We start from the raw sequence: 25,275 nt of genomic DNA, 5'->3' as shown, positions 1-25,275 counted from the left end.
GTTTGAGAGTAGCCATTTAGATTACCAAAAATATAACCTTACCAAATAAAAAACAAGTTTAGTGTCATATTTTTGTTACTAACAAAAGTGTTAACTTGTTAACAAAAGTTTAGTCTCTTTGACATCATCATCAAATCTCAGCCATACAACGAGAGAGAGAGAGAGAGAGGCATTAAATGAACTGGATGTTGCACTTTGGTGAAGCTCTAGGAAGATTCGTTAGATTGGCTCGCAAGTACTTGTTGCTGTCCTTTTGAACACCAATTCTCACAGTTTCAAGACATTGCAGTTTTCCCAAAAAATGCCTCATTTGTTTCAGCTCTCTAAAACTTCCTCCGTACCCTGTAATCTCTAGCACCTTGATTCGACATGCCGACAAACAACACATTCCCCTCTTCGTCTTGCTAATGCAGGGGCATGCATCCCCACATCTACTAGTAACTCTATGCACAAGACCCTAGAAAAACCAGACCATCTTTATTCACAAGTATGTATGTATGTATGTATAAGAAGAGCAAAAACCATTTCTGACAAAAGCATTGAACACCTTACTTTGATAGCTAGAGTATGAAGACGTAGAGAATTATTTAGCACAAGAGGCAATGCTTGCCATCCTTTTTCTTCGTCGCTCTCAAAAGATAGATTACGGAGGTTGTTGAAGACCGGCATGTAATCGCAGCAGAAGAAAAACACCTGCACTTATAAATTATAATCATCACAAGGGGTAGCTAGAAACCAAGAAAGAAGAATGAAAATGTAGCAAAACTAACCTCAAGAGCATCGGGAGACAGGTGAAGGGTCTCAACATTGCGTATCCCCGCAACGAGATTTGTAACATTACCAAAAACATCCTCTGGACGGTAAACATCAAAATATTGATAAATATAATCACTATCATAAGAGACAGAAGGCTCCCACAATCGAAGATCTAGTCTAGCTTCAACGAGGGAAGGCATATCATCAACAAGAGTATAGCCTTGGGAGACAAAAGCAGAGTAGTCAAGAAACTCAAGACTCCTTGTGTTGAACCAAACTTCTTCATCATAAGCCCATGAGAAACGAGGAAGATGGAAATAAACCGTGACTCTCTTGACGGATTTACTAAACACGGACCCCTTCCAAGTTGGCGGGTCATCACAACACTCACGTATAAATAGTTCCTCGAGCGCAGGGGAGCCAGAGATGAACCACTGGTAAAGTTCTTCATTAACCACAAGTGCACCGAGAGAAAGTGTCTTGAGGGCCGGGAAGAACACTGTGCCCTTAGGGGGAACATGCCCTGCAAGATCAGTTCGTTTTGAAAGTGTGAGTTTAACCAACGTGTTGTTACTCGACAAGATCCTGATCCCTAGATGCAGATATCGAGATTGCAAGTGTAGTTCCAAGCATCCGCGATCGAGGGCAGTGACAATCAAACAGTTAGAGCGAGGTATTTCATAACGGCCACTCAGAGAGAGTCTCTTGATGGGACAAGTGCTCAAGTGAGCCACCGTTTTCTCCAAGAAATCAGAGAAGCCACTAGTTGCTGAGTCTTCCAGATCAAAGTTGTCTACAAGCAACAACAGATTCCTCCATCTCTTGGACATAACGGATGTGGAAACAACAAGTTTTGTGGGAAGTAAAGACAGGATCTTGCCAAGAACCTCATCTGGCAGATTGCTGATGAAATCCTCCATTGGAGACAGAGACAGTCTCGAATCGAATTTTAACTGCAAATCTGGTTCAGAGTTTTTTTTTTAAAACATCAAGTCTCTAAATCTCTAATACATCATAGTCAAAGTTCACAAACCCTATTTATCAATCAAAACTAAATCGAAAGGAACAAGAATTAGGGTTGATCAATCACTCTAGATCATCAAATATATAATTCAAGACCGATACAGACCTTAGAAAATGAAGCAGGCAGGCGTGGATGTATCATCAAGATTCAAGAAACAGAGAAAATCTGCTTTTCGACTACACAGAAGAGTTCGGCTCACCCATTCCTTCTTATATACCTTTCCTCTCTGCTCTGTAATTGTTGTTGTTATCATTCACCCGGCCATAACCTCGCTAACCCTTTTTTCATTTAACCTTTTTTTCTTTTAAGTAAATTTTTATTAAACCATTAACTAATAAGGGTTATTACAAGGCCTAAAAGGCACACCACATTAACATCTATCACTAACAGCAAAAACATGTTTAACACTGGACGCTTACCAAAAGAAAAGACACGTGTGTGTGTCGACATGAGGTTTCCTTGTGTGAAAGTGAGTTTGGTAATATGAACCCAAAGATACTACGATGTAACAAGAGAACCAAAAAAAAAAAAAAAAAGACGGCTCTTTCTTTTTGAATGAAAAGCTCAAAACTTTACTTTAATAAACAACTAATATGTCTCTCTACTCTTTCCAAACCACTTGGGAAGTCAACAATATCCGACTTTTTGGTCTAGAGCTCATCGTGAGACTCATCGTCGTCATCCGTCGAACCTGATTCACCGCCCGGTGCCCCACCAGACTTTTGGTATACTGCAGTGATGATTGGATTACAAACAGCCTCAACCTCCTTCAGCTTCTCATCGTAATCCTCTTTCTCTGCATTCTGGTTTTCATCCAGCCACTCGAGAGCCTCTTTGGTCGCGGCTTCGATCTTCTCCTTGTCATCAGCCTCCAATTTGTCTGCCAGCTTGTCCTTGTCGTTCACTTGGTTCTTCATGTTGTACACGTATGTCTCAAGGCTGTTCCTTGCATCAATCCTCTCCTTTACCTTCTTGTCTTCATCTGCAAACTCCTCTGCCTCCTTCACCATCCGCTCAATCTCTTCTTGGCTCAGACGTCCCTTCTCGTTCGTGATTGTGATCTTCTCTGATTTCCCACTCGCCTTGTCCTCTGCTTTCACGTTGAGAATACCGTTGGCGTCCACTTCAAATGTGACTTCGATCTGAGGGGTCCCTCTCGGAGCTGGTGGGATTCCGTTGAGGTCGAATTTCCCGAGCAGCCTACAGTCTTTGGTGAGACTTCGTTCACCTTCAAATACCTGGATGGAGACAGTCGTCTGCTGGTCTTGGTATGTCGTGAACACCTGAGATTTCTTGGTTGGAATAACCGTGTTTCTCGGGATCAGCTTTGTCATCACTCCTCCGACAGTCTCAATACCCAAAGTGAGTGGTGCAACGTCCAAAAGAAGGATATCTGAAATTATTATATAGACACAACATTATTTACACTAAGACAAGAAACAGCTGTACATCGCAGAGATACCGTACGCACCTTTGGTTTCATCACCACCTTCTCCACTCAATATACCTCCCTGAACGGCAGCACCATAAGCAACAGCCTCATCGGGGTTCACACCCTTGTTTGGCTCTTTCCCTTCAAAAAAGTCCTTCAATAGTTGTTGTACCTTTGGGATTCTAGTACTTCCACCAACAAGTACAATCTCATCGATCTGGCTCTTCTGTAGACCAGCATCATCCATGGCCTTCTTCACGGGTCCCATTGTCTTTCTGAACAAGTCATTGTTCAACTCCTCGAAACGGGCTCTGGTGAGTGGCTCAGAGAAATCAGTACCATCGAAGAGGGACTCAATCTCAACACGGACCTGGTGCTGGCTGCTAAGAGCTCTCTTGGCTCTCTCACACTCCCTTCTGAGCTTACCGAGAGCCTTGAAGTCCTTGCTGATGTCCTTCTGGTGCTTCTTCTTGATCAGCTTGATGAAGTAATCCATGACCCTGTGGTCAAAGTCCTCACCTGCGCATATCACACAGTCAAAAGAGGTTAACACGACAACCATATATATGCATCTAAACAATCAGTTCTGCCTAATGTAATTCAGACAATGCATATCTAATTAGATAAAGGTAAAATTACCTCCCAAGTGGGTGTCACCGTTAGTGGAGAGAACCTCAAAGACTCCATTATCAATGGTCAAGACACTGACATCAAAGGTACCACCACCAAGGTCAAAGACGAGGATGTTCTTCTCACCACCCTTCTTGTCCAGACCATAGGCAATAGCAGCAGCAGTGGGTTCGTTGATGATTCTGGCAACGTTGAGGCCAGCGATAACACCAGCATCCTTTGTGGCCTGTCTCTGGGCATCGTTGAAGTAAGCTGCAACAAGTAAAAAAAGTAAAGAGGTTAAATCAACCAAACAAACATACATGGAAGAAGAGGTAAGCACAGAGTATTCTTGGGTAAAGTCAAACTCACCTGGAACAGTGACAACAGCGTCCTTGATTTTCTTGCCAAGGTAAGCTTCAGCAGTCTCCTTCATCTTAGTGAGAATCATGGCACTGACCTCCTCAGGAGAGAAGACCTTGGTCTCGCCATCCTTGATCTTGACTTGAATATAAGGCTTGCCTTCCTTGTTCACAATCTTGTAAGGTACAAGTTTCATGTCCTTTTGCACCTCTTTGTCATCGAACCTTCAAAAAAGGATAAGAGACTTTAATGCAACATTCCATGAGAAAAAAAGACAAAAAGCAAAGAAAAAGAATTTTTTTTTACTTTCTGCCGATCAAACGCTTGACATCAAAGACAGTCCTGTCAGGATTAACAGCAGCCTGGTTCTTAGCAGCCTCACCAATCAACCTCTCGGAATCAGTGAAACCCACCCAGGAAGGTGTAATACGGTTACCTTGGTCGTTGGCAATGATCTCAACATGGCCATTCTTGTAAACACCAACACAAGAGTAGGTGGTACCAAGATCTATTCCAATAACAGATCCCAACTTGGTAGCCTCTTCTTTCGCAATTGAAACCGCAAAAAGACATCCTGAATCAATTCATAAATTTTCAATCGTCAAACAAAATTACCAACACAACACATATATCAACAATAACAGATTACTAATCCAAAATTTTATTCAGCCAATGAGGCAGCAATGTAGATACAATTATATACTATATATATACCAATGCACTATCTAACTAACAAAAAGGACAGATCTAATCTGAAATAACTAAATAAAAACATTATATAGTGCAAAAAATCAACAAAAACATCTATGAAGAAGTACTACTAGTCCCATCAAACATAGATCCAGTGACATTCATTAAAAACAGTAACATAAGATCGAGGGCTTCTTACCTAACAAGATGAACGCAAGCAGCACCGTGTCGCGAGCCATCTCGAGCTGAGTTTTGAGATTTCTACTGTTATTTTTAGATTACGTGGACCATTCACTTCCTAACATGTGTACGGTGAACACCATTAAATTACAGCCATCTCGAGCTGAGGTTAGAGAGAGAGAGAGAGCTCGTGTCATCTTAGATTACGTGGACCATTCATGTCCTAACATGTGTACGGTTGACTGCGAAGAAAGAGAGGCCATGTCATCTTATATGTGGCAAACCAATCACATCCGTTGTCTTGTGAAGTCTGCTGAAGTTGTATCTCTATTTCCTTATTTGAAGAATTGATGCTTTCCAAGAGAAACTTGAGGCTTTGAGCAAGATATTGTTTTTAGCATCCACCACCGAAAAATAATTAGAACCCGGATAATACTACTGGATTCAACAATCTTTTCTTTCACCAAGCTTGTCATGCCCCTGCCCGTAAGTGATGCCCGTATCTCATGCCCCTGCCGTCTGTTAACCACAACACAGCTACTTCACGTCTTTTAACCACAGAAAACGTCGATTTCAACACACGCAGCACCGGCATCATTTGCAATTGGGACCTCGCATCTCCATTAGCAAATTTCTCAACTGCTCCTGCCGTCAGATTGATCGCCATCTTATCGAAATAATAAACAAAAACTGAAAAAAGAAACAACCTTTGGGATGCGGCAACAGTCTTTAGTACTCGCCCTGTAAAAAAAAAAACAATACACAAACAAAGAACAATAAGAACAGACAAAACAATACACAACAAAGAACAATAACTACTATCATAACTTGCAACTAAGTGATTGCTTTCTTCATAGCAAATTCACATCTTAACAATTGTTGCTTAAGAGATTTAATCAATTAAAGATCGTTGACAAAATCCTGAAGTATACATTCATGCTCTTTAAGCTTCAATCAAAATGCCGTGGAACACTACTAGAACACAAAACAATAATTCAACAAGGCATGAAAATTTGCAGGTAGAATAGTTAATATCAGAAAAAAAGAATAAAATTAACCCCTTAACAAGTCTATGCTTCCAGAGGTTAACACTAACTAATGCCTGAACCAATTAACAGAACAACTCGAAATCCTTAAATCAAAGGCCAAAGAAGAGACATGACGAACTTCAACATCAAGCGTATATACATTCAACTTTAATCTCGAAGAAATTCCAAGCAAGATAATCACCAGCATCTTTGATTACGATATACTTCCTCAATTATAACCAATTAATACCCAAAATTATTCACTACATTATAATGGTCATCAAGAACAGAAAACTGTCCATTTTAAGACAATGAACACAAAACTAAAAGCTTCTGAGCTACAACCTAGAAAATCCATGAGAAGAACCAGCATAAAAACCAAGAGAAATCCACGGAATCGATATGATAATCGAAGATAAGGACTGAAATAATGAAATTAATGAAAGAATCGAACAATCTGACGGCAGGAGCAGTTGAGAAACTTGCTAATGGAGATGCGAGGTCCCAATTGCAAATGATGCCGGTGCTGCTTGTGTTGAAATCGACGTTTTCTGTGGTTAAGAGACGTGAAGTGGTTGTGTTGTGGTTAACAGACGGGCAACATATACGTACTATATAACCATATCTTCATTTCCTACAAAAGATATGATCTATATCTGTATATATATTATGGTGTCCATATACGTACTATATAACTATATTAGCGATTAGAATACAAAAAAAAAAGAAAGCAAAAAAAGTTATATTTACACATTCAAATCCAAGTAACGATCGATCATATGTATTCAGACGATAATTAATATTTTCGAATTATTTGAAGCCATGATGAAATATTGTAAAGGTGACAAAAGAGGAGGATCAATAGTGCACCTAGTTGACTTTTGATTATATTATAATATGTTTGATGTTTCTCATTCATTTGTTGGGAAATATAATAATCTTTGATCTTATTTTAATATGTAACTAATTATAACTAATATTCCTTATAACTTTACAATAATTATTATCCATCCATAGCTTTTGATTCTGTTTCCAAAATGAATAACAACCTTTCATCACAATGTCATCTCCACTACCTCTTGCTTCTATATAACTCATCTCATATCTCTGTCTCTATATATAAAATCCCACAACTTATATGTCTTGCAAATCTTAAGCTGCTTAAGAAACAAAAAAAAACAAACAAACATGAGCTATAATACAAAAGAATTAGTATTTCTCATTGTTCTTATTTCCACAATCACCTCCGTTCATGTTTCTGACGCTACCCCTCGTCATTTTGTGAATCTCAGCTCGAAGAAGGTGAATACTCAATTTTTGCATCTTATATATGATATATAATGATTCGTGTGTGCATGCCGCCGTTTTCATAAGTTGCTATTTGGTTAATTTGTTCCTATTTCATCGTATATGTATAGAAACTGCGTAGTTGAGATTAACAAATGGAATATAATATAGATAAGTAGCTAGGTTCTGGTTAGTGGTGTTTTTAACGTACGTTTGTGTTTCGCTGTGTGAGGGAGCATGTGTCGTTAATTATCTTACTTTTCATGCCATAATTAGTAAGTTTTGACATGAAATTATGAATTTTTGATAATAAATAATTATGTATATATTGACATGAAGACTAGTAGTCAAGTAAAGGAGAGAGAGCTTGTGGAGTTTCATCTTGACTATGCAAGAACAGGGGCCAATCAAGATCATGAACCGGGGAAAGGAAGACCTTAAAACAACTTCAATCAATATTATACCAAAAGTACTAATTATTTACCAATAAGCTTTTACTTTTTAACCTGTAAAATATCACACTTCTTCTTCTGTTAATGGTAAAATATCAATATTTACATATATGATGTAAGGCCAACATAAAAATAGTTTATCCGGCGATGACAAATCAACACATCATATTTATTATTTTCTTTTCTTTTGGTAAAATTTTAATACAATTGGAGAGAAAAACATTTCATTATAAAAATTAATTGGCGATTCTTTTTTTTTTTTTTTTTGTCGACCATTCGTAATTGGCGATTCTCTTATTAGAAGATAAACGAAAAAATAAAAAAAAATAAAAAAAAATTACAAAGAGAGAAAGAAGACATTAATTTGGTGTTGAGGGGGCAGACACGTAACAGACGTGACATGTCTTAACCACACGTTGACATATAAAAATTAAGCATAGAAGAAATTTAACATGAAAAAATACACAAAAGAATTGGATAAATGAAATCAAATATAGATATTAGTACAAAACTACTTAAGAATTAATGATTTTATAAAATTAAGATAAAAAGGAAATCAAAAATGTAAAGTTTTGTTATATTCTTACTCACAATTAAGGTCCCTCTCCTACTTTTTAAATTTTGTTATACACTAACATCTATTTTTTTTTTTCAACAAAATCTTTATTTTTATTTGTGTTTTACTCTTACACAATCACCACTGTTTTGTTTGTGCTAATCTGCGCGTGACACTGATGCGCGTGGGAACCTGCTGACATCATATACTTATAGTCGTCTCTCTTTATTCAGTCGACACAGTCAGTCCTTCCTCTTCCTCTCTTTTTTGTCTTGACGAACACTCTCTTTCTTTTCTCTTTCCGTTTTCCCTAATATTAGATCTAGGGATCAAAATTTGAAGAATCGACGAAGAATGATGGAAGAATCGGAATCTAAGATTTGGAAATCCAAAAACAATACTAATTGAGAAATTTGGAAATCGATTAATCTGATTGTGTATTTTTGTTTTTGAATTTGTTATCTTAAATAGTAGTGAAATCTTGTTTGAAGTTCAAGAACAGAAAAAAATTATGAATTATGATCTCTAACATTGTTAATGGAAAAATATGAAATGGAAAATTATATATTTTTCAGACAAAAAAAAAGTTCATGTATTTTATATGGGGATAGTCAAAATCTATGGACTTAAAATGCACAAATCGCTCTCTTAGTTAAAACTTCAAAATGTTCCTCAAGTATATATGTACATTATCAATTAGTATATAATGAGATCTATAATTATATTGTTCTCTCAAGTATTTCACAAATCTTATTAATGGAAACTGAGAATTAGAGAACATCCTTCATCAATATTAATAAATTGGTCTAATTTTGGTTATTGTAAGTGTTCATGAACAATTTTATATCTATATGTAGCCTTAATATTATTCTCTCAAGTAATATATATCAAGTGTGTACAATTTACTAACCCATACAATGAGTTCCATATTTCCATAATTCTCACTAGTTTTTAAGCAATTCTTATATATGGAAAATTAGAACTTAGAGAAAGTGTCATTGTGTCAACTCATTGTCAATATTAAAAAATAGTTTTAAAATATCAAATTGTTTTATTTTTTGGTAACTGTTCCTGATCAAGTTTAATCGTATATTTTGCCAAAACATTAATATAGAACTTATCGTAACCACTTTTATTTATTTATTTGTTGTTGTTGCCCACATGCCATGATTTAATTTTTCTAACAATAATACCAAAACTGCTCCTTTTAAATGTCCTCATTAGGTGATCGTCAAAAAAAAAAAAAAATGTCCTCATTAGGCATAATTTTTTTTTGTTTTGGGTCAACCCATCATGAAACATGCATAGTTGCAAGTGTTGTATAGGGTAATTGCAAGTGTAATTAACAGAAGTCACATACATAGGCAAGTAATAATTTTTATTTTTACTAGGTTTTGAACCCACGCTACGCGTGGGTTTATTTGATATATTTTGACAAAAATTATATATGATTGATGGCCGTAATGAAATATTATATTACAGAAAACTTTAAATTACTATTAAGGAAAAAACTAAATTTTATATACACAATTTTTTAAAATATAAAATTAGTTGTGTTTTAAAATTAAATCTGATTAAAAAATCATGAATCTAACTCGACATCAAGGCAAGGCGGATCAAACTGGTGTCCTCACATATCTTAACCATTTCTTTGGCCACCAGAAAAACGAAACAATTTTATAATCATGAATTTATCTCTTTTTTCATATTTAATTAATCGCTATCACCTATGTTTTCGTGTTTTTTTTATTTAATGTTTTCTTATTCTTCATATTCTTTCTTGTCATTTTCATTGTCAAATTTTATGGTAATTGTCATCGTTACTTTTACCGTCCAGTTCTTTGTTATACTCTTCTTTTTGTTCTTCTTCGTCAACTTTTTCACATTCTTTCACTAAAAAAACCTTTTTTTTTAGACTACCACACAATTTGTTAACCCATCAAACTCCAAGACCAAAATCATTTTTTCTCAAAAAAATTGTGCAATTCATGAAAACCAGCATAGTCAACACAAGCACCCAATTTATAAATTTTAATTTTTTAAAAAGCTTTTAAATGTTAAAAAAAAATTAAAATATAAAATTATAATATTTTGAAACCTTTTTAAAGCTAAACATTTTAGAAGTTTCAATATTTAAAGTATTTTAAACTTTTAAAAGGTTCGAATATAATATTTGAACCTTTTTAAAAAGTTTCAATATTTATAATATTTTAAACTATTAAAATTTTAAAATTATAATATTTAAAAACTTTTTAAAAGCTAAGAGCTTTTAATATTTTCAATATTTATAATTTTTAAAATTTTTAAAAATTTAAATATTATAATATTTTTTCGAAACTTTTTAAAGTTTTAGTTTGATCAAATAAAAAACAGGATCAAATCGAATAAAACTTCTAAACTTGGACGCCTGATAAATCAAGCTTTCATGCTCATTCGTTGTTGGAAGCATATTAATCTTATTTATACTGGTTTGAACCATTGTCTAAAAGTTTTCTAGCCAATGTGGTATATTGTACATAGTTTTTTTATTTCCATAAATTTTAAATTTTCCTTAGTCTAAAAAATTCTGGAAATTTAGAAAATGTTAATGAATGACATGTCAAATCCTGATAGATTGTTCAAAATAATTCTTAATATATAAAATTCTGCAAATTTCTAAAAATGTTAATTAGTGACATGTTGAATCCCTATTGGTTGTTTTAAAGCTTATGTGGACAGCCTTAGAAGCTTATAGCTCCTACTTTTATTTAGTATAACTAGGTTTTGAACCCACGCTACGCGTGGGTTTATTTGATACATTTTGATGAAAAATATATATACTCACTCTGTTTCAAAATATAAGAAATGACCACTTTAAAAATGTTCAACCAATCATAAATAAAACTGCATAATAAAATATATTAAACTAATCTAAAAGTAGCATAGAAACTTGAAAACATCTTATATTATGAAACAAAAAAATCTTCTCTAAAACATCTTATATTAGGAAATGCAGGAATTATGTGATTGATGACAGTAATGAAATATTATCTTATAAAAATAAATTATATTAGTATTAAATAAAAATTTAAATTTCAGATACACAATTTTTAAAAATATAAAAATGAGTTGTGTTATACATTCAAATCAGATTAAAAAAAATCATGAATTTAACTCGACGTCCAGGTAAGGCGAATCAAACTGATGACCTCACATATCCTAAACCATTTCTTTGACCACCAGAAAAACGAAATAATTTTGTAATCTTGAATTTATCTCGTTTTCATATTTAATTGATCGCTACCACCTATGTTTTTGTGTTTTTTATTCAATGTTTTCTTATTTTTCATATTCTTTCTTGTCATTTTCATTGTCAAATTTTATGGTAATTGTCATCGTTACTTTTATCCCGTTCTTTGTTATACTCTTCTTCTTTTTCTTCTTTTTCTTCTTTTTCTTCTTCTTCCTCGTCAACTTTTTCACATTCTTTCAATGAAAAACATATTTTTAGACTACCATACAACTTGTTAACCCACCAAACTCCAAGACCAAAATCTTTTATTTTCTCATAAAATTTGTGCAATTCATAAAGACCTGCATAGTCAACACATGCATCCAATTATTGATAATTTCATCCATATACTTATTCGTTTAAGATCCATATGTATTGAAACTTCTCAAACCAAAATCCTTACTCGCAGAGAAAGTAATATGAACACATGTATAGTTAAAATAATATTTGTGCTTTTCGTTGATCCTTCTTCTTTAAACTCAAATAACATCAACTCAAGGTCTTGCGATGTCAATCCTTCTTTCTTAGACTTAAAAATAAAAATTTTACTGCAAGAATATCATATCATATTTCTTTTATTTCTATAAATTTTAATTTTTTTTTCTAAAAATTCTTAATAATATAGATTACTACTATATTTCCAAAAATGTTAATTAGTGAAATATCTAATTCTTATTGGTTGTTTTAAATCCTGTATGGACACCTTTAGGAGTTTATAGCTTCAACTTTTTATTAGTATAGATATAATATTTTAAAATTTCTATGGAGGTTAAGTAATTGTAATATTTTCAAACATTCTATGAAGTTTAAATATTTTTAATATTTGAAACTTTTAAAAGTTTCAATATCTATACTATTTTAAACTTTTAAAATTTATAAATTATAATTTTTTAGAAACCTTTTATAAGCTAATAAATTTTTAAAATTTAAAGATCATAAGATTTTGAAGTTTTAAAAGGTTTCAAAATATAATATTTGAACCTTTTAAAAAATTCAATATTTATAATATTTTAAACTATTTTAAAAATTTTCAACATTATAATATTTCTTTGAAACTTTGTAAAGTTTTAGTTTGATCAAATAAAAAATCAGATCAAACGAATAAAACTTTTTAACTTGGACACCTGATAAATCAAGTTTTTCTGCTCATTTGCTGTTGGAAGCATATTAATCTTTATTTATACTGGTTATGAACCAATGTCTAAAAGATTTATATCCGATGTGGGACGTTGTACATAGTTCTTTTATTTCTATAAATTTAAAAATTTTATTTTTCCTAAAAATTCTGGAAATTTAAAAAATGTTAAAGAATGACATGTCAAATCCTTATAGGTTGTTTAAAATAATTATTAATATTGAAAATTCAGAAAATTTTAAAAATGTTAATTAGTGACATGTCTTATCCCTATTGGTGGTTTAAAATCCTATGTGGACGCCTTTAGGAGCTCCTACTTTTTATTAGTATAGATTGTTCCAATCAACATCTATTGATATGTGGAGAAGTATGCATTTTTATACATCTCAAAAAAATGAATACTGTCTAAAACTCCTCTTCCCAGAAAACAAAACTCTCAGATCCATACAAGTGAAGCATTGTCATAAGCACATCATGTTTTCCTCTGAGCTTTCGCATGAGCTCCCAAAGTTTAGAGTCACGTCATGTACTGAGAGCCTCAGTGTGTTTGCTTTCGCTGCAGACGTGTCAAGGCACTCACTGAGGTCAGCATCACACGAGACCGAGACCCATTCGCTGTCGTCGTCTAGATACTTGAGCTCAAACGCAGCCATTTCGAGCTTCAGCCTCTTAGCCACTTGCTGCTTCAGTCCCATAATGCTTACCGACTCCGGTGAGATCTTGAACCTGATGATGTCTTCTCTGTACGTTGCCTTTATACTCACGAGCTTATTGTGGAGTGTTGTTGGAGAAGCTGTATCTTGGCAGCTTAAGTGTGTCCAAAAATTAGCTATGTTTTTAGAGCTACTGTCCGAATCGTCCAAGGCCGTCTGCCTGACTGTTTCTTGGTTGTGTGTTGGAAGCCGAAAACGCGTCTCACATATAACACCCACTGTGAAATACGACGAGACAGTGTGAGAACAATGGTGACGGATCTTGAGATTTTGCAGTAGAATACATGTAGATGCTGAAAGGCTTTTTACTTTTACCTTTGCAAGAAGCACGCGATGTTGATGAACCTGCACTGTCTTCTGCATCTCTGTTTTCAATCTTGACATCTTGGAGATAACTTGGAGGAGATGTAGAAGCTGGAGGGAAGTTCTTTGGTGGTTGGTTTTCCGTTGGAGATATTTGGTGAGACCAAGGGCGAGGGGAGAGGGAGGTCAAATTGAGTGATCCATCAGCACCTTGAACCGAGTCTATAACATGTTTAAGTCGTGTTAGAGATCGGTTCACCTTGTTGATTTTGCGAGATGGCCACCGTGAGATTCCGTGTTGTCGACAAATGCGTTTCATTGTTGTTGGGCAAACTGGAAAAAGAAAGCACAAAGTTCTTTTAGTTTGCCATCAACAAATACAAAAATCAATAGACAAAGTTAAGAACATACCACCGAGGCTCTTTGCTGCGTCTTTTAGACTACCAGCAAAATATTGTTGAAGCACTTCTATACTGATTGTTTTCTCGGTTTTACCACGCTTCCTTTCTGATTTTTTCACTGTTTTGGCCTCCGGTAAAGGTTCAAGCGTTTGGAACCTCTCAAACCCATTAGCCATAAGGTCAGAGTTTAAGCTCAGCTTCTGTTCGGGAGCGTTGAGCTCAAGATAATCTTTAGAGATCGGTGCTGGATGATGTATCCTGATAGGCTCAAGTTTCGAGTAAACCATTCCGTCTTCTGAAGCTTCCACGACTTCAAGAGATATTTCGTTTTCACAGAGTTCAGTTTCAGAGACAACCTTGAGACTCGAATAGTGCTGCTTCATTGTCTGAAACAGAGAGCCCAACAGAAAATCTTGCTCTCTCCTGTCTGTGATGGCTGGAGGAAGAAAGAATTCAAGAACATACTCATCGTCCCCGGTAAAGGTGCTCTTTAAGCAGACCGCGAAACAGCTCGTCAACTTGAACATGCGTGCATAATGTACTAATGGGTAGTCGGTTTTGCAGAACCGAGTAACATCCCTAGAGAAGCATAGATTTCCAGAGAGAAACGCCCTCCCAGCAACACCTTGTCCCTTCTGCAGATGGTGTTCAGCACAAGCGTCTCTGAAACCCCAAACATGAGCGTCCACAACATAAACCGCTAAATCACTGGTAGACATACAGACTTTCCCCATACAGCTCCCATCAAAGCTCGAACAGCTTTTCTTAAAACCACCTCCAAAAGCTAGAACACTGCGATGCCTGCAAGGGACCCATGTCTGAGCTAAAGGAAGTTTGTAGGTCTCGCACACCACAGTCAGTATCTCCAAAATCTCAGCCAATGCATTTTGGCGACCCTCGTTGCAGATCTGGTATAAAGGAGAAGTCAAAAAGGAAAATGGGGATCAAAACGACAAGGAACAGAACAAAATGAACTCAAGACAGTTCTTGAAAGTTTCTGAAAGAATACTCGAGATTTTGACATTTGGACTCGCAGATAACCTGAGTGGTCTCGTGGTTCAGTATTTCCGAAGTTTTCAGATTCACAGCCTGCAACACAAGTAGAAAACGTTCATGTCACCGTAAGATCAAAGGATACTGATAAAAGGACCCCCAGAAGAAAAAGAAAAAAAATAAAAAAAAAGGGAGAAAGAAAAGCAAACCTCAAGCGCTTTACAAACTTTTTCAACCTCAGGAGCATAATTAATCTTGGGAGAAGTCATAATAAGCTCGACAACACCAACACAGAGCTGCCTGGATGGTTCAAAAACAGGCAAAGCCAAGGTTCCCTGAACATTATAGTGCAAGGCGTGACCAAGGCGGGAGAACTCTTTGCTGGAGTAATACTGCACATTGGGAGTCCACTCAGGTAACTTTTTCCTGAAAACGCGACCGGGAAGGCCGAGGTCACCGTCGAGTTCACCATCAAGGGAGAACATATAGGTCAAGGAAACCATCCTGTATTGATGAAGGCCGTTACTATTGGGAGCAAGAACAAAGGGCTGTCCTGAAGTAGTAAGAACATATCGTCCACGGTTTTTAACAGGCGCCCAAACCTGAGCAAGAAGGTGTTGTTGTCCAGTAGATTCCTTGAAGTATCTAAGGGCTTGAGTCATCTTGGCTTTGATAGCACAGTAAGAATCTGGATTATTATTATTATTCTCCGAGGAGGGCATTATACCAGAATAGGGGGAAGGAGCAGCATGATGATTATCAATAATAATCGCCTTGGTCGTGGTATCAGTTTCTGAACCTGCATAATTTGCGATCGACATCCAAAATTCAAACTTAATCTAAAAGATCAAAGCAATGCCAACATTTACTTAAATCCGGGAAAATTCCAATTAAGGAGTTGGAAGCATATCCTAGTATCCCACTAGTACTACATTATCCGAATTGGATTCTAAAGTTGGAATCTAAAACTTACTAGGAGGAGGAGGAGGAGGAGGAGGAGCAAGTACGGTGAAGCGAGAGGGAGCTACGTAAAGATCGCCGGCGCCGACATCACCGGCAGCTTCGGAGAAGGACCAGAGAGGAGAGAAAGGTTGTTCGGAAGAGGAGAAAATGACCGGAGACTTGAAATTAGAAGAGAAAATTATCTGATCTAACGGCCAAGAACCGCTGAGATCCAAATCGTCAAGTTCCATCAAACAAACAGCAAGCAGGCGACGAGAAGAGAAGACCACACCAACAAGAAGAAACTGTGATTCAAGCTTCGTCAGAGTAAAAGTGTGAATATATCTATCTCCGGAAATATCTTTCGCCTTTTAAATCTCTCCGAGGCAAAAAAAAAAAAAAGCAGAACTGTGATTCAAAGCAAGTTGAGAAGAAGAAGAATAAGAAATGAGAGAGGAGGAGGAGAAGGGGAAGCAAGTTGGAAGTATTATAATTTTTTTTTTTGGTGTATATTTTGATGATTCCACGCTGTACCATTTTACCCCAACCACTAGAATATCTTCATGCAAATTCTTTCTTTTCTATTTTCTTTTGGGACACAAAGCATCGACTTTAAATTTTTTTATTGGATCATTTGATTTCCACCCAAATTCGATTATCTTTTTTTAAGATTGGTATTTATTTTACTACTCGAATCCTTATTTTTGTGGAAGTTTCTAAAATTAATATATTGATTTTGATTGACCATCTCTCTCTTGACAATTGTCTTTGACAAAATTCGATACACACATAAATAAATAAGGTGTGGAATCAGAGAGAGGATACGATTTGTATCAAATTTCATTAAAAAAAAAATGAATTGATTATATGTCTAAGACGTTTCTTACACGTCCAGCACCAACAAGTTGTCATTAACATATTCTATGCGTCTAAAAAGCCTTTAAGACGTAATTAGGCACTAAGTGCTGCTTGTTGTGGGTGAGTAGTAGAATATCAACGACTCCTATTCTTTAATTAATTCCCCCATTATTATTATTATGCTCTTTGCCATATACGTATAACTATCATTAACAAAGCAATTATTTGACCTCCCCCGAAAGATAAAAAGAATTATGATAAACGGAATCTCACTTTCGGAGATGAATAAAAAAGTTAGAAACCACTCAGCCACTTTCAACTACTTACCCAAAGTGGATCATTACTTCATCCCTTTTTGGTTAATATACATACTATTAGTATATTTATTAACAGTAACGTGTTTTTTCCTAGTGGGGACATCTAAATTGTGCAAGTATTCTTTCTTCTAATGATATCATTACTTTACTAATTTTTTCATTAGCTGTGTTAATCAATCGTTAATCCCCAAACATAAGAATTTGTTGCAACGTATACCCACCCCCACTTGTTTCAAGTTGTCTGCCAAGTTGACAAGTGTTTTGGCAATGGACAAATTGAGTCCTAAACCCTCTAAATGACTTTCTCCTTCTTCCATATTTGGACTAGATGGTTAATCAAAGCAAGCAATCGGCTACACTACCTTATGAGAATCTCCAAAACCCGAGCCTAATAACCAAACTGAACTAAAAACTCCATCATAAACAATAGGATAATATAACGTAAGAGGCTTTGGAAGACTATGAAAGAACATATTGATATCGTAACAAAGTCTCATTTGCCAAATCCAATTAACCAAATCACTTCTTTGAGACATACTTAGTCGCTCCATATCAGTCATTACATGATAACAAAGTTTTATGACCCGGAGATTTCCAGGAACATAGTGCAAGAGAAGAGACGAACACTGAGAAAAATCGGATCTTACACGATACGCTCCAGCTCTCTGGCATAGCTTAGAGTCTGGTTGATGAGTTGCAGAGATGGAATCTCTTTGCACGGTGCAGTTTCTTTGGCTTTCTGGAAGACAACAGACCCGTCCTTCACTTCCCACTCGGGGTGCTCCTGTATTTATATGATAAAACCTAAATCGCGTCAAGGGTTCATGAAAATTAATAAGGTTCCAAGTGTTTGCACAAAATGTTTTTTTCTTTTACCTCGTTGACATAGTTCAAGAGTTCTTGATCAGAAGAGAACAGCAACATCTGCCGAGCGTCACTGATAGAGACATAATCATAAGCTTTCTCACTGCATCCAGCTATTTCATCTCTGATAATTCAGTCATCACAAAAGAAAAAGGTGAGATAACAAGCGAGAAGACATGAGACTGAACTAATCCAGAGAAAGATGGAAGCATTGATGTTACCTTATGGTCTTTGCCAAGAGATCCATGAAATAGACGTAAGTTGCATCAGGCGCGGTCTGTCTAGCACTCAACACACGGTTATAGGCACCTTCCATGAAAGACTGCTCAAGCTCAACTGCATGCTTGATGCAAGGATTATCCAGTGTAGCTGATGAAAGTAACTCGAGTTCGGTGTGGAATTCAGCAATTCTATTTTGTACAAGCAGCCTCAGAAGGTTCAGACCCAGGATAAGATTCTCCTGTGCAGATGGGGGAAGACGGTTCCTGGTGCAGAGGAAAAGAAGATGATATGTTAGAACAAAAATGAAAAACATTGCATCAAAATGGAAAAGGATAGTGTTCAGAGAAAGCTGGTTCTTTATTCACCTGGCATCCACATAGTAAGGTTTCAACTGGAAGAAATCTCTCTCAAAGGCATCTTGATCCTCGGTTTTTACGCTTAGAACAACAGCATGCTCATAAATGTCCCCTAGAATTCACCAATAGTCAAACTTTTATAATCCATAAGAACAGAAATTTACCAAATTACTCAATCCAAAGAAGAATAATGTAAACCCAGTAAACAGCAATCTAAAAGCTAACGTCATGCATAGACATATTGGGATAGACAGACGAACTAAAGAACAGTACAGCCTGATACAATCTCTCAAGCTTTGTGACCCTTAAGAGGTATGAACCAAACTTAACTATATAGCAAAACTATAAACTTCCTCGAAACAAGTCATCTAAAAATAATTAAAACAGAAACCTTACTTGCAATAGTGAGCTCCTGAGCTGCGTTTGGTGAACTCTCGAACAATGGAGGAAGACTAGTGAATTTGGTCAGAAGAACCTGAAGAACATAACCAACAAAAACCACCAACATAAGAAGAAATCCTCACCGTTCAACGTTCAATTGTAATATAGACTTAAACCCTACATGTTCTACTCACATTAATAATCCCTTAATATAGAAATCAGCACTTACGCTCTTCTTGTAAAAGATCTCACTAATAACCTAATTTTTTTCACTTCAATACATCAAAGCTATCATAGATTCGAGACAAACCCCATAAATATTCCCCTAAAATTCAATCGATAAACCAGATACATATGCAAAGAAGAGAAATCGAAACAAATTAGGGTTCAAAGAAGAGAGAGAGAGATGTATACCTTAAGCTGAGACAACAGATCACTACAGGTATCGTAATCCTTCCTCGCAAACGCCGCCTTGAATCTCTCAAACTGCTGTGAAACTTCCGTTAGCTGCGGATCCATTGCTTAACTCTCTCTCTCTCTCTATCTCTATCTTTTTTTCTCTTCACCGGCGACGATTCTTTTCTTATAGATTTGATTTGCTCCGAACTGGCTTGATCGGGAAGATAGAAGAGGTATAAACAGTGGTAACATGTGTTTTACAAAATGGGCCTTTAACAGGCCGAATCCAATCTAAAAAGGCCCAAAGCGCATATTAGCACCACTGACTAACGTGTACCAACATCATCATCTCTTATCCAACAAAAATTAAACCCCATCATCGTCTCTCTGCTTTCTCCAAACTTGAAAGCTCTCGAATCACACAACAATGGTGGCGTCTTCGCTATGTCTTTCAAATTCCGCAGTTTGCCCTCTGCCTAATGTATCTTCGCAGCCGCTACTCTCGTTCTCCCACTCTCTCAGGCCATTTATTTCGAAGTCGAAGCCTATTGCCTCGATACAACAACAACCACAGAAGAGAGATGGCTCTAAGTTTGTGGTGAAATCTCAGGCTCTTGATTTCTCTGGAACTTTCTTTGAAGGCGGATTCGGTTCGGACGATGACCCGACTTCTCCTCCCGGGTCGGGAGTCTCAACTGCCCTTGAAGACAAACCGGAACCTCAGTGCCCACCTGGACTCAGGCAGTACGAAACAATGGCGGTTTTGAGACCAGACATGTCTGAAGATGAACGGCTTGGTCTTACCCAAAAATACGAAGAGGTAACTAAAAAAGTCTCCAAATTTACCTGTTTCCTGTTTCATATCAGAGGGATATTTTTGTGAAATAGACGAGGTTTTGGGATTCCATTAGAAACTTGAAACTTTCTGTTATATGGACTATAGGTAAGAGATCACAAGCAAAACCTTCTAGAGAACGGTTTCAGTGTTGAGTTGAGTATTCTCAGTTAATGGGTTCTTTATCCAGTTGAAATGTATGTGACAATCCCTAGTAGAAAATTAAGTAAAGGTTTTAGCTTTATTAAGAGCAATCTCATCCTTCTGTGGGGTTATCGACTCTTCAAGTAATAAACAATAGAAACTATATACTAATCTGCACAAGATAGGATAGGAGCCCTTTGTGCACTTCTTAGTCATGTCATACCTCTAACAATTTTACTCAGTTCTTGAATTGATGCTCGAAATGAAACCAATGCACAGTTCTTATTAGTGGTATATGTGTGGATTCTTTAGGTTATGTCGTCACTTGTTTAATCAAATCAGGATTCCGAAATGGATGTTGGGTTTCGATAGTTGCACATTTCTCTCTCTGAAAGATTTGTTTATATCGCTGTTTTTTTTTTGTTGTGGTGTGTGGTAGTTGCTTGTGGCAGGAGGTGGAATGTATGTGGAAGTGTTCAACAGAGGAGTGATTCCATTGGCTTACAGCATCAGGAAGAAGAACAAAGCTGGAGAAACTAACACTTACCTGGATGGTATCTACCTTCTCTTCACTTACTTCACCAGACCCGAATCAATAACTCCCCTTGAGGCCGTTCTCATTGCCGACGATGACGTTATCCGATCGTCTTCCTTCAAGATAAAGAAGAGGAAGTACAACTGAAGAGACCATGAATATTGTGTATGTGTAAGAAAAGTCAGATTCTTTCTTCTTCTTTTTTGTTGCTTTGAAGAACAAAGGTAAATCGCTCTTTATTTGGTTCTGCTTCTATGTGTTTTTTTTTGTGCATTGCTCTGTTTTCTTATGTAACAGAGTGTGAGAAACTCTAAAAGCTAAGTTTGAGAAGCATACTTGTATGCATTTGCAAAAACAGAAATATAATTAACCCGTCGCTACATACCATAATGCTAAAGACTCATATTAGCTCTGTTTCATTGCACCATTTGACATGAATGGTGGCAAGTTGGCCACAAAGAAAGCAATTGTGTCTTCTTCAAGATTTATTGTATTAATACTGGTGACGAAAAGCTAGTAGAGATTTGGAGAGTGTTTGTCCAAAGTGATGCACTTGTCACGCTCAAAACATATATTAGTGAGAGATTGTTGAACACCTTGATCATGTAATGATCAAAACCATCAATATATACAAGTGAGAGAGACCTAGGAAGCTAGATCCTAGCGTGTTTTTTTTCAACATTTTCACTATAATAAGAGAAATTAAGCAAACGTGTCACAAACAAACATATACGTTATTGTGTGTTCATTATCTCAACCACTCCCTCAATTGACAAAACAAACGGGACAACGAATCAGTCCATTCTCATTACACTTGACGCACCTCTCCCACCCTTCACCTTTCACGGCCGCGACCGCAGCCACCTTACAGCTACCACCACACTCAAAACAAGGCAACCACCTCGCTCCTCCGCATCCTTCACACGTGAGCCTCCCTTCCTCCCCTACTCTCTCCACACGTGCCCACCTCAACACCCTCCCTAACTTCCCGTTCTCGTTCATCGCCGTCACTTCCGCAGCTCCTCCCAAGTACCTCCCTTTCACAAACACTCTCGGCGGCGCCACAGTGGCTTCGTCTTGAAGAAGCTCTTTAAGCTCGCTCAACACTCCGGCATCTAAAGCCACGTCCCTCTCGTCCACCACCACTCCTTGCTGCTCCATGATGGCCCTCACACGCATGCAATCTTCGTACGTGCGACGCACTCCTTGCAAGGACGTCGTGTAGACCACCAAACCTTCACCTCCTCCCGGCGGACACTTCTCCGGGAACTCCCTAAGTGGGTCCCAGTTCATCACCGGTTTCTTGTTCCCTTCTTTCTCCCTCCGTTCTCTGTCTCTCTTGACGAATATGTTCTCCTTCACTGACCTAGGCCCTGAGTAGGACGACTGAGTCGACTCCGTCCTATCTTCTGACTCGGGTTTTAACTTGGACATAGACTCGGTTCTCTTAAGCTTGACCACCGTCGTAGGGATTTGTGCGGCGATGCTTCTTTTGGCCTTCGCTTCAAGCTCGTCCAATGTGTGGAAGGATGCGCTCTTCCGCGGAAGCCGCCGTGGAGGAGTGGCTGGAGGTTTAACGGAGACCTCTTCCGGTGGTTTAGCGGCGGCGGGTTTAAGTTTAGTTTCTAAAGATTTGCTGACCTCATCCCACGTTTTAGGAGCGTCATCTTCGTCATCATCCTCGAGAGTGTCTGGGACCTTGGCTGGCACGGCGGCGTATGGCGGTTTCTCATCATCTTCTTCTTGTTCGAGTTTTAGCCATGGCTCTTGGATGGCGTTGACATCAAACACCGCAAAACTAGAAGGCGGTGGTTTGTAGACGTCGGCGACGACGTTGGCTTTGGCTTGCTTGGACGATGCACAACCCATTTTAATCTTATCAAACTGTGTATTTAGTTTTCTTTGGATGCGTGTTTGTGTTTATTATTATATTGTATGAAGAAAATATGATGGGGTAGCAAATTGTGTGGTCTTAGACGACCCTTCTCTTATCTAAATATTAGTATTATTTTTTTTGTATTCTTCCTATAATGATGATGAGTTACGTTTTAAGCATATTATAGAATTGTGGATTAATTTGGTGTCCATGAATAAAAAGGTCGATTGTAATGAGAATTACTTAAGACAGACGAGCACCACATGTAAGATACGTGGTGTGAGTCAATCTAGATTCTTGACAATCAATCTTCATAAAATGTCTCTCGTAAAATGCAAATAATGTCACAATCTCTCTAAGCTACCAAAGAAAGAACTGAAAATGTCATTATCATTTGCTATAGGAAAACAATGCATTTTCATAACACTTTGATATAGTATCAGTGTCTCACCATAATCACAACCAAGAAAGAAAGCAAATTAATTTGAAGTGTCAATATGAAGGATTGTTAGAAAGGTTATTGCATTTTGAATAACAGAAATACTCAAAGATGATGATGATATAGACTATAGAGGTCCAAATAGTAATAAGCTATATATCGAAGGATCATCATCATGTTAGACAACTTGATACACTTTGGGGTTATTGCATCAATCAAGCCTACTCTACTTCACTAGAGAAGCAGTAGCTGTTGTCTCTTCTTCTTCTTCTTCTTCTTCTTCTTCTTCTTCTTCTTCCACCACCTTCTTTGTTTTCTTCTTCTTCTTCTTCTTCCTCTTTTTCTTCGTCGTCGTTGTTGTTTTCTCGGTTGTTACTCCATCGACATCTTCTACAATCTGAGTATGAAGCTTTCCCATCTCAGTCTCAATCTTCGTAATCGCCTTCTCGATGAAACTATCGACGGCTTCTCTCACGATGAGCTTGTACGGATCTCGCGAAAGATCGAGATCCAACTCAGATGAAGCTTCTTCCCGGGCCTTGATCTCTGTGATCTCAAGTAAGCTCGAACGTTTCAGGATCTTCTTCACTGTTTCCTTGATCTTCTTCTTCAGATCCTTATCGATCACCACTTCTCTCGCTGCTGCTTCTTCTTCCTCCATTGTTTTTTTTTTTTGGATGGAGACGGCCGGGCAAAGGAAGGATCGACGAAGATGAGGGTTTCGGAGAGAAGACAACAAAATTCAAAAAACCTTGTCTTAATGGGCCGAATAATGGGCCTAAAATATATGTTCAAGCCTACTAAATTTCTTAATACACTGAAATAATCCAAAGGAGGATTCTTCAAAAAAATTTGTATGTAGGAGGTGCGTTTGTGTTTTCTATTATGGGATTCGGGTGTGTTATACTGTTATCTACGAATTGAGAGTTTGTTTTCTGATCGATCTACGAATTGAGACTATGTTTTCTGATCGATCTACGAATTGAGACTATGTTTTACCAAAATCCAACTTTGGGTCTAACAAAACACTCTCTCTGATATTAAATGGGCCTAAAACAAACAGAGAATTAACGAGGTTAATAAATTTTGGCCGACTACTGCACAAAAACTCCCACTTAATTAATTATTATTATTTTTGACAAAAAAAAAAATATAATTATTATAAATTGCTTCTCTTCTCTAGGAAATTACCAAAGATAATGGTTAAATAACAAATTAACATTATACAGTAAACTTAAATATTGAATTTTATTATATCTTCATTTTGATTGAGTATTTTATCTTTTTAAAATTTAATAATGTCTGTTCGTTTTTATAAAAATAATTAAATTGTATAAGTATTTGATATTTTTATCTTTAATGACTATTCTTAATTTCTTTTCTCAAACATATATTTGTAATGACATTCTAATGTAATAAACTATCCTTCATAAAGTTTTATTTATTAGAAATGTACTTGTCAAATAGTATTATTAGGAAATGATAGGTTAAACATAAACTTAAAAATGCGAGAAGAAAATGCAATTTTAAAACAAAAATAAAAAGGAATGATCCTAGCTATAGGTATTTAATTTGTGTAATTATCATTTTGTTTATCTCCTTTTCTCTTCCAATCATCTTGATCAGAGAGTATATATATATATATATATATATATGTTTAAAGATCCTTTTGATGCTGATTAATTTTACATATTAATTTATTTAGTCATGTCTGTGACCTTCAACTAAGATGATTATATACTGTCGATACTAGGATACTCGCGCTTATAGTACACTAGGATGCGAGCGCTTATAGTAGGGTTTTGCCAAGCGCCCGATTTGCTACAGTAAACCAATATCGGTTCGGCTCTCTGCATAACCCTAGCGGTTCGGATGCACAAATTATTAAAAAAAAGTTGCCATGCACGAACCTTA

The 25,275-nt window shown here is 36.6% G+C and overlaps 6 protein-coding genes, 1 long non-coding RNA gene and 1 pseudogene across 12 annotated transcripts; 2 read left to right on the top strand and 6 right to left on the bottom strand.

Annotated features, from left to right (window-relative positions):
• Positions 1 to 21: 21 nt before the first annotated feature.
• On the bottom strand, positions 22 to 2,086 carry LOC104714820 (putative F-box protein At1g64540). Of its 3 annotated transcripts, none has more exons than XM_087467256.1 (4): positions 1,886 to 2,086; positions 771 to 1,717; positions 553 to 693; positions 22 to 475 (listed from the first exon to the last, which is right to left on the bottom strand). In XM_087467256.1, the coding sequence occupies exons 2-4, from the start codon at positions 1,674 to 1,676 to the stop codon at positions 458 to 460; spliced, it is 1,065 nt and encodes a 354-aa protein (XP_087323382.1). In that variant the 5' UTR covers positions 1,677 to 1,717; positions 1,886 to 2,086; the 3' UTR covers positions 22 to 457. The 3 variants fall into 3 exon arrangements, with proteins under 3 accessions (XP_087323382.1, XP_010430593.2, XP_087323383.1); XM_010432291.2 differs by having other exon boundaries at positions 22 to 457; XM_087467257.1 differs by lacking the exons at positions 771 to 1,717; positions 1,886 to 2,086 and having other exon boundaries at positions 553 to 691.
• Positions 2,087 to 2,324: 238 nt separating this feature from the next.
• On the bottom strand, positions 2,325 to 6,462 carry LOC104714819 (heat shock 70 kDa protein BIP1-like). Its single transcript, XM_010432289.3, has 6 exons — positions 5,074 to 6,462; positions 4,491 to 4,758; positions 4,194 to 4,408; positions 3,852 to 4,094; positions 3,252 to 3,731; positions 2,325 to 3,173 (listed from the first exon to the last, which is right to left on the bottom strand). Exons 1-6 carry the CDS (start codon positions 5,111 to 5,113, stop codon positions 2,431 to 2,433), a joined length of 1,989 nt encoding a protein of 662 aa, XP_010430591.1. The 5' UTR covers positions 5,114 to 6,462; the 3' UTR covers positions 2,325 to 2,430.
• A 737-nt stretch (positions 6,463 to 7,199) lies between these two features.
• LOC147939431 (uncharacterized) lies at positions 7,200 to 7,942 on the top strand. Its single transcript, XR_015565593.1, has 2 exons — positions 7,200 to 7,384; positions 7,709 to 7,942. It is a non-coding gene; the product is annotated as an uncharacterized LOC147939431 (long non-coding RNA).
• A 5,174-nt stretch (positions 7,943 to 13,116) lies between these two features.
• On the bottom strand, positions 13,117 to 16,782 carry LOC109124806 (protein NLP6). 3 transcript variants are annotated; one of them, XM_087467895.1, is made up of 7 exons: positions 16,167 to 16,662; positions 15,796 to 15,992; positions 15,403 to 15,697; positions 15,242 to 15,289; positions 14,211 to 15,108; positions 13,812 to 14,132; positions 13,117 to 13,714 (listed from the first exon to the last, which is right to left on the bottom strand). In XM_087467895.1, exons 3-7 carry the CDS (start codon positions 15,694 to 15,696, stop codon positions 13,245 to 13,247), a joined length of 2,031 nt encoding a protein of 676 aa, XP_087324021.1. In that variant the 5' UTR covers position 15,697; positions 15,796 to 15,992; positions 16,167 to 16,662; the 3' UTR covers positions 13,117 to 13,244. The 3 variants fall into 3 exon arrangements, with proteins under 3 accessions (XP_087324021.1, XP_010430590.1, XP_087324022.1); XM_010432288.3 differs by having other exon boundaries at positions 15,403 to 15,992; positions 16,167 to 16,782; XM_087467896.1 differs by lacking the exons at positions 15,796 to 15,992; positions 16,167 to 16,662 and having other exon boundaries at positions 15,210 to 15,289; positions 15,403 to 15,602.
• Positions 16,783 to 17,767: 985 nt separating this feature from the next.
• LOC104714817 (26S proteasome non-ATPase regulatory subunit 8 homolog A) lies at positions 17,768 to 19,689 on the bottom strand. The gene is made up of 6 exons (XM_010432287.2): positions 19,548 to 19,689; positions 19,149 to 19,227; positions 18,762 to 18,864; positions 18,396 to 18,659; positions 18,187 to 18,298; positions 17,768 to 18,094 (listed from the first exon to the last, which is right to left on the bottom strand). Exons 1-6 carry the CDS (start codon positions 19,650 to 19,652, stop codon positions 17,954 to 17,956), a joined length of 804 nt encoding a protein of 267 aa, XP_010430589.1. The 5' UTR covers positions 19,653 to 19,689; the 3' UTR covers positions 17,768 to 17,953.
• A 224-nt stretch (positions 19,690 to 19,913) lies between these two features.
• LOC104714815 (small ribosomal subunit protein bS6c) lies at positions 19,914 to 21,428 on the top strand. Its single transcript, XM_010432286.3, has 2 exons — positions 19,914 to 20,352; positions 20,951 to 21,428. The coding sequence occupies exons 1-2, from the start codon at positions 19,960 to 19,962 to the stop codon at positions 21,191 to 21,193; spliced, it is 636 nt and encodes a 211-aa protein (XP_010430588.1). The 5' UTR covers positions 19,914 to 19,959; the 3' UTR covers positions 21,194 to 21,428.
• A 203-nt stretch (positions 21,429 to 21,631) lies between these two features.
• On the bottom strand, positions 21,632 to 23,132 carry LOC104714814 (uncharacterized). Its single transcript, XM_087467897.1, has one exon. It carries the CDS (start codon positions 22,913 to 22,915, stop codon positions 21,812 to 21,814), a length of 1,104 nt encoding a protein of 367 aa, XP_087324023.1. The 5' UTR covers positions 22,916 to 23,132; the 3' UTR covers positions 21,632 to 21,811.
• Positions 23,133 to 23,427: 295 nt separating this feature from the next.
• On the bottom strand, positions 23,428 to 24,314 carry LOC104714813 (mediator-associated protein 3 pseudogene; annotated as a pseudogene). Its single transcript, XR_015565328.1, has one exon. The product of XR_015565328.1 is annotated as a mediator-associated protein 3 pseudogene (transcript).
• Between the last annotated feature and the right edge of the window lie 961 nt (positions 24,315 to 25,275).

This window comes from Camelina sativa, chromosome 9 (genome assembly GCF_030686135.1).
Source record: "Camelina sativa cultivar CO46 ecotype springtype chromosome 9, ASM3068613v1".
Classification (NCBI taxonomy): Eukaryota; Viridiplantae; Streptophyta; class Magnoliopsida; order Brassicales; family Brassicaceae; genus Camelina; species Camelina sativa.
The sequence above is the reverse complement of the archived record's forward strand: the minus strand, read 5'-3'. Positions and strand labels throughout refer to the sequence as shown.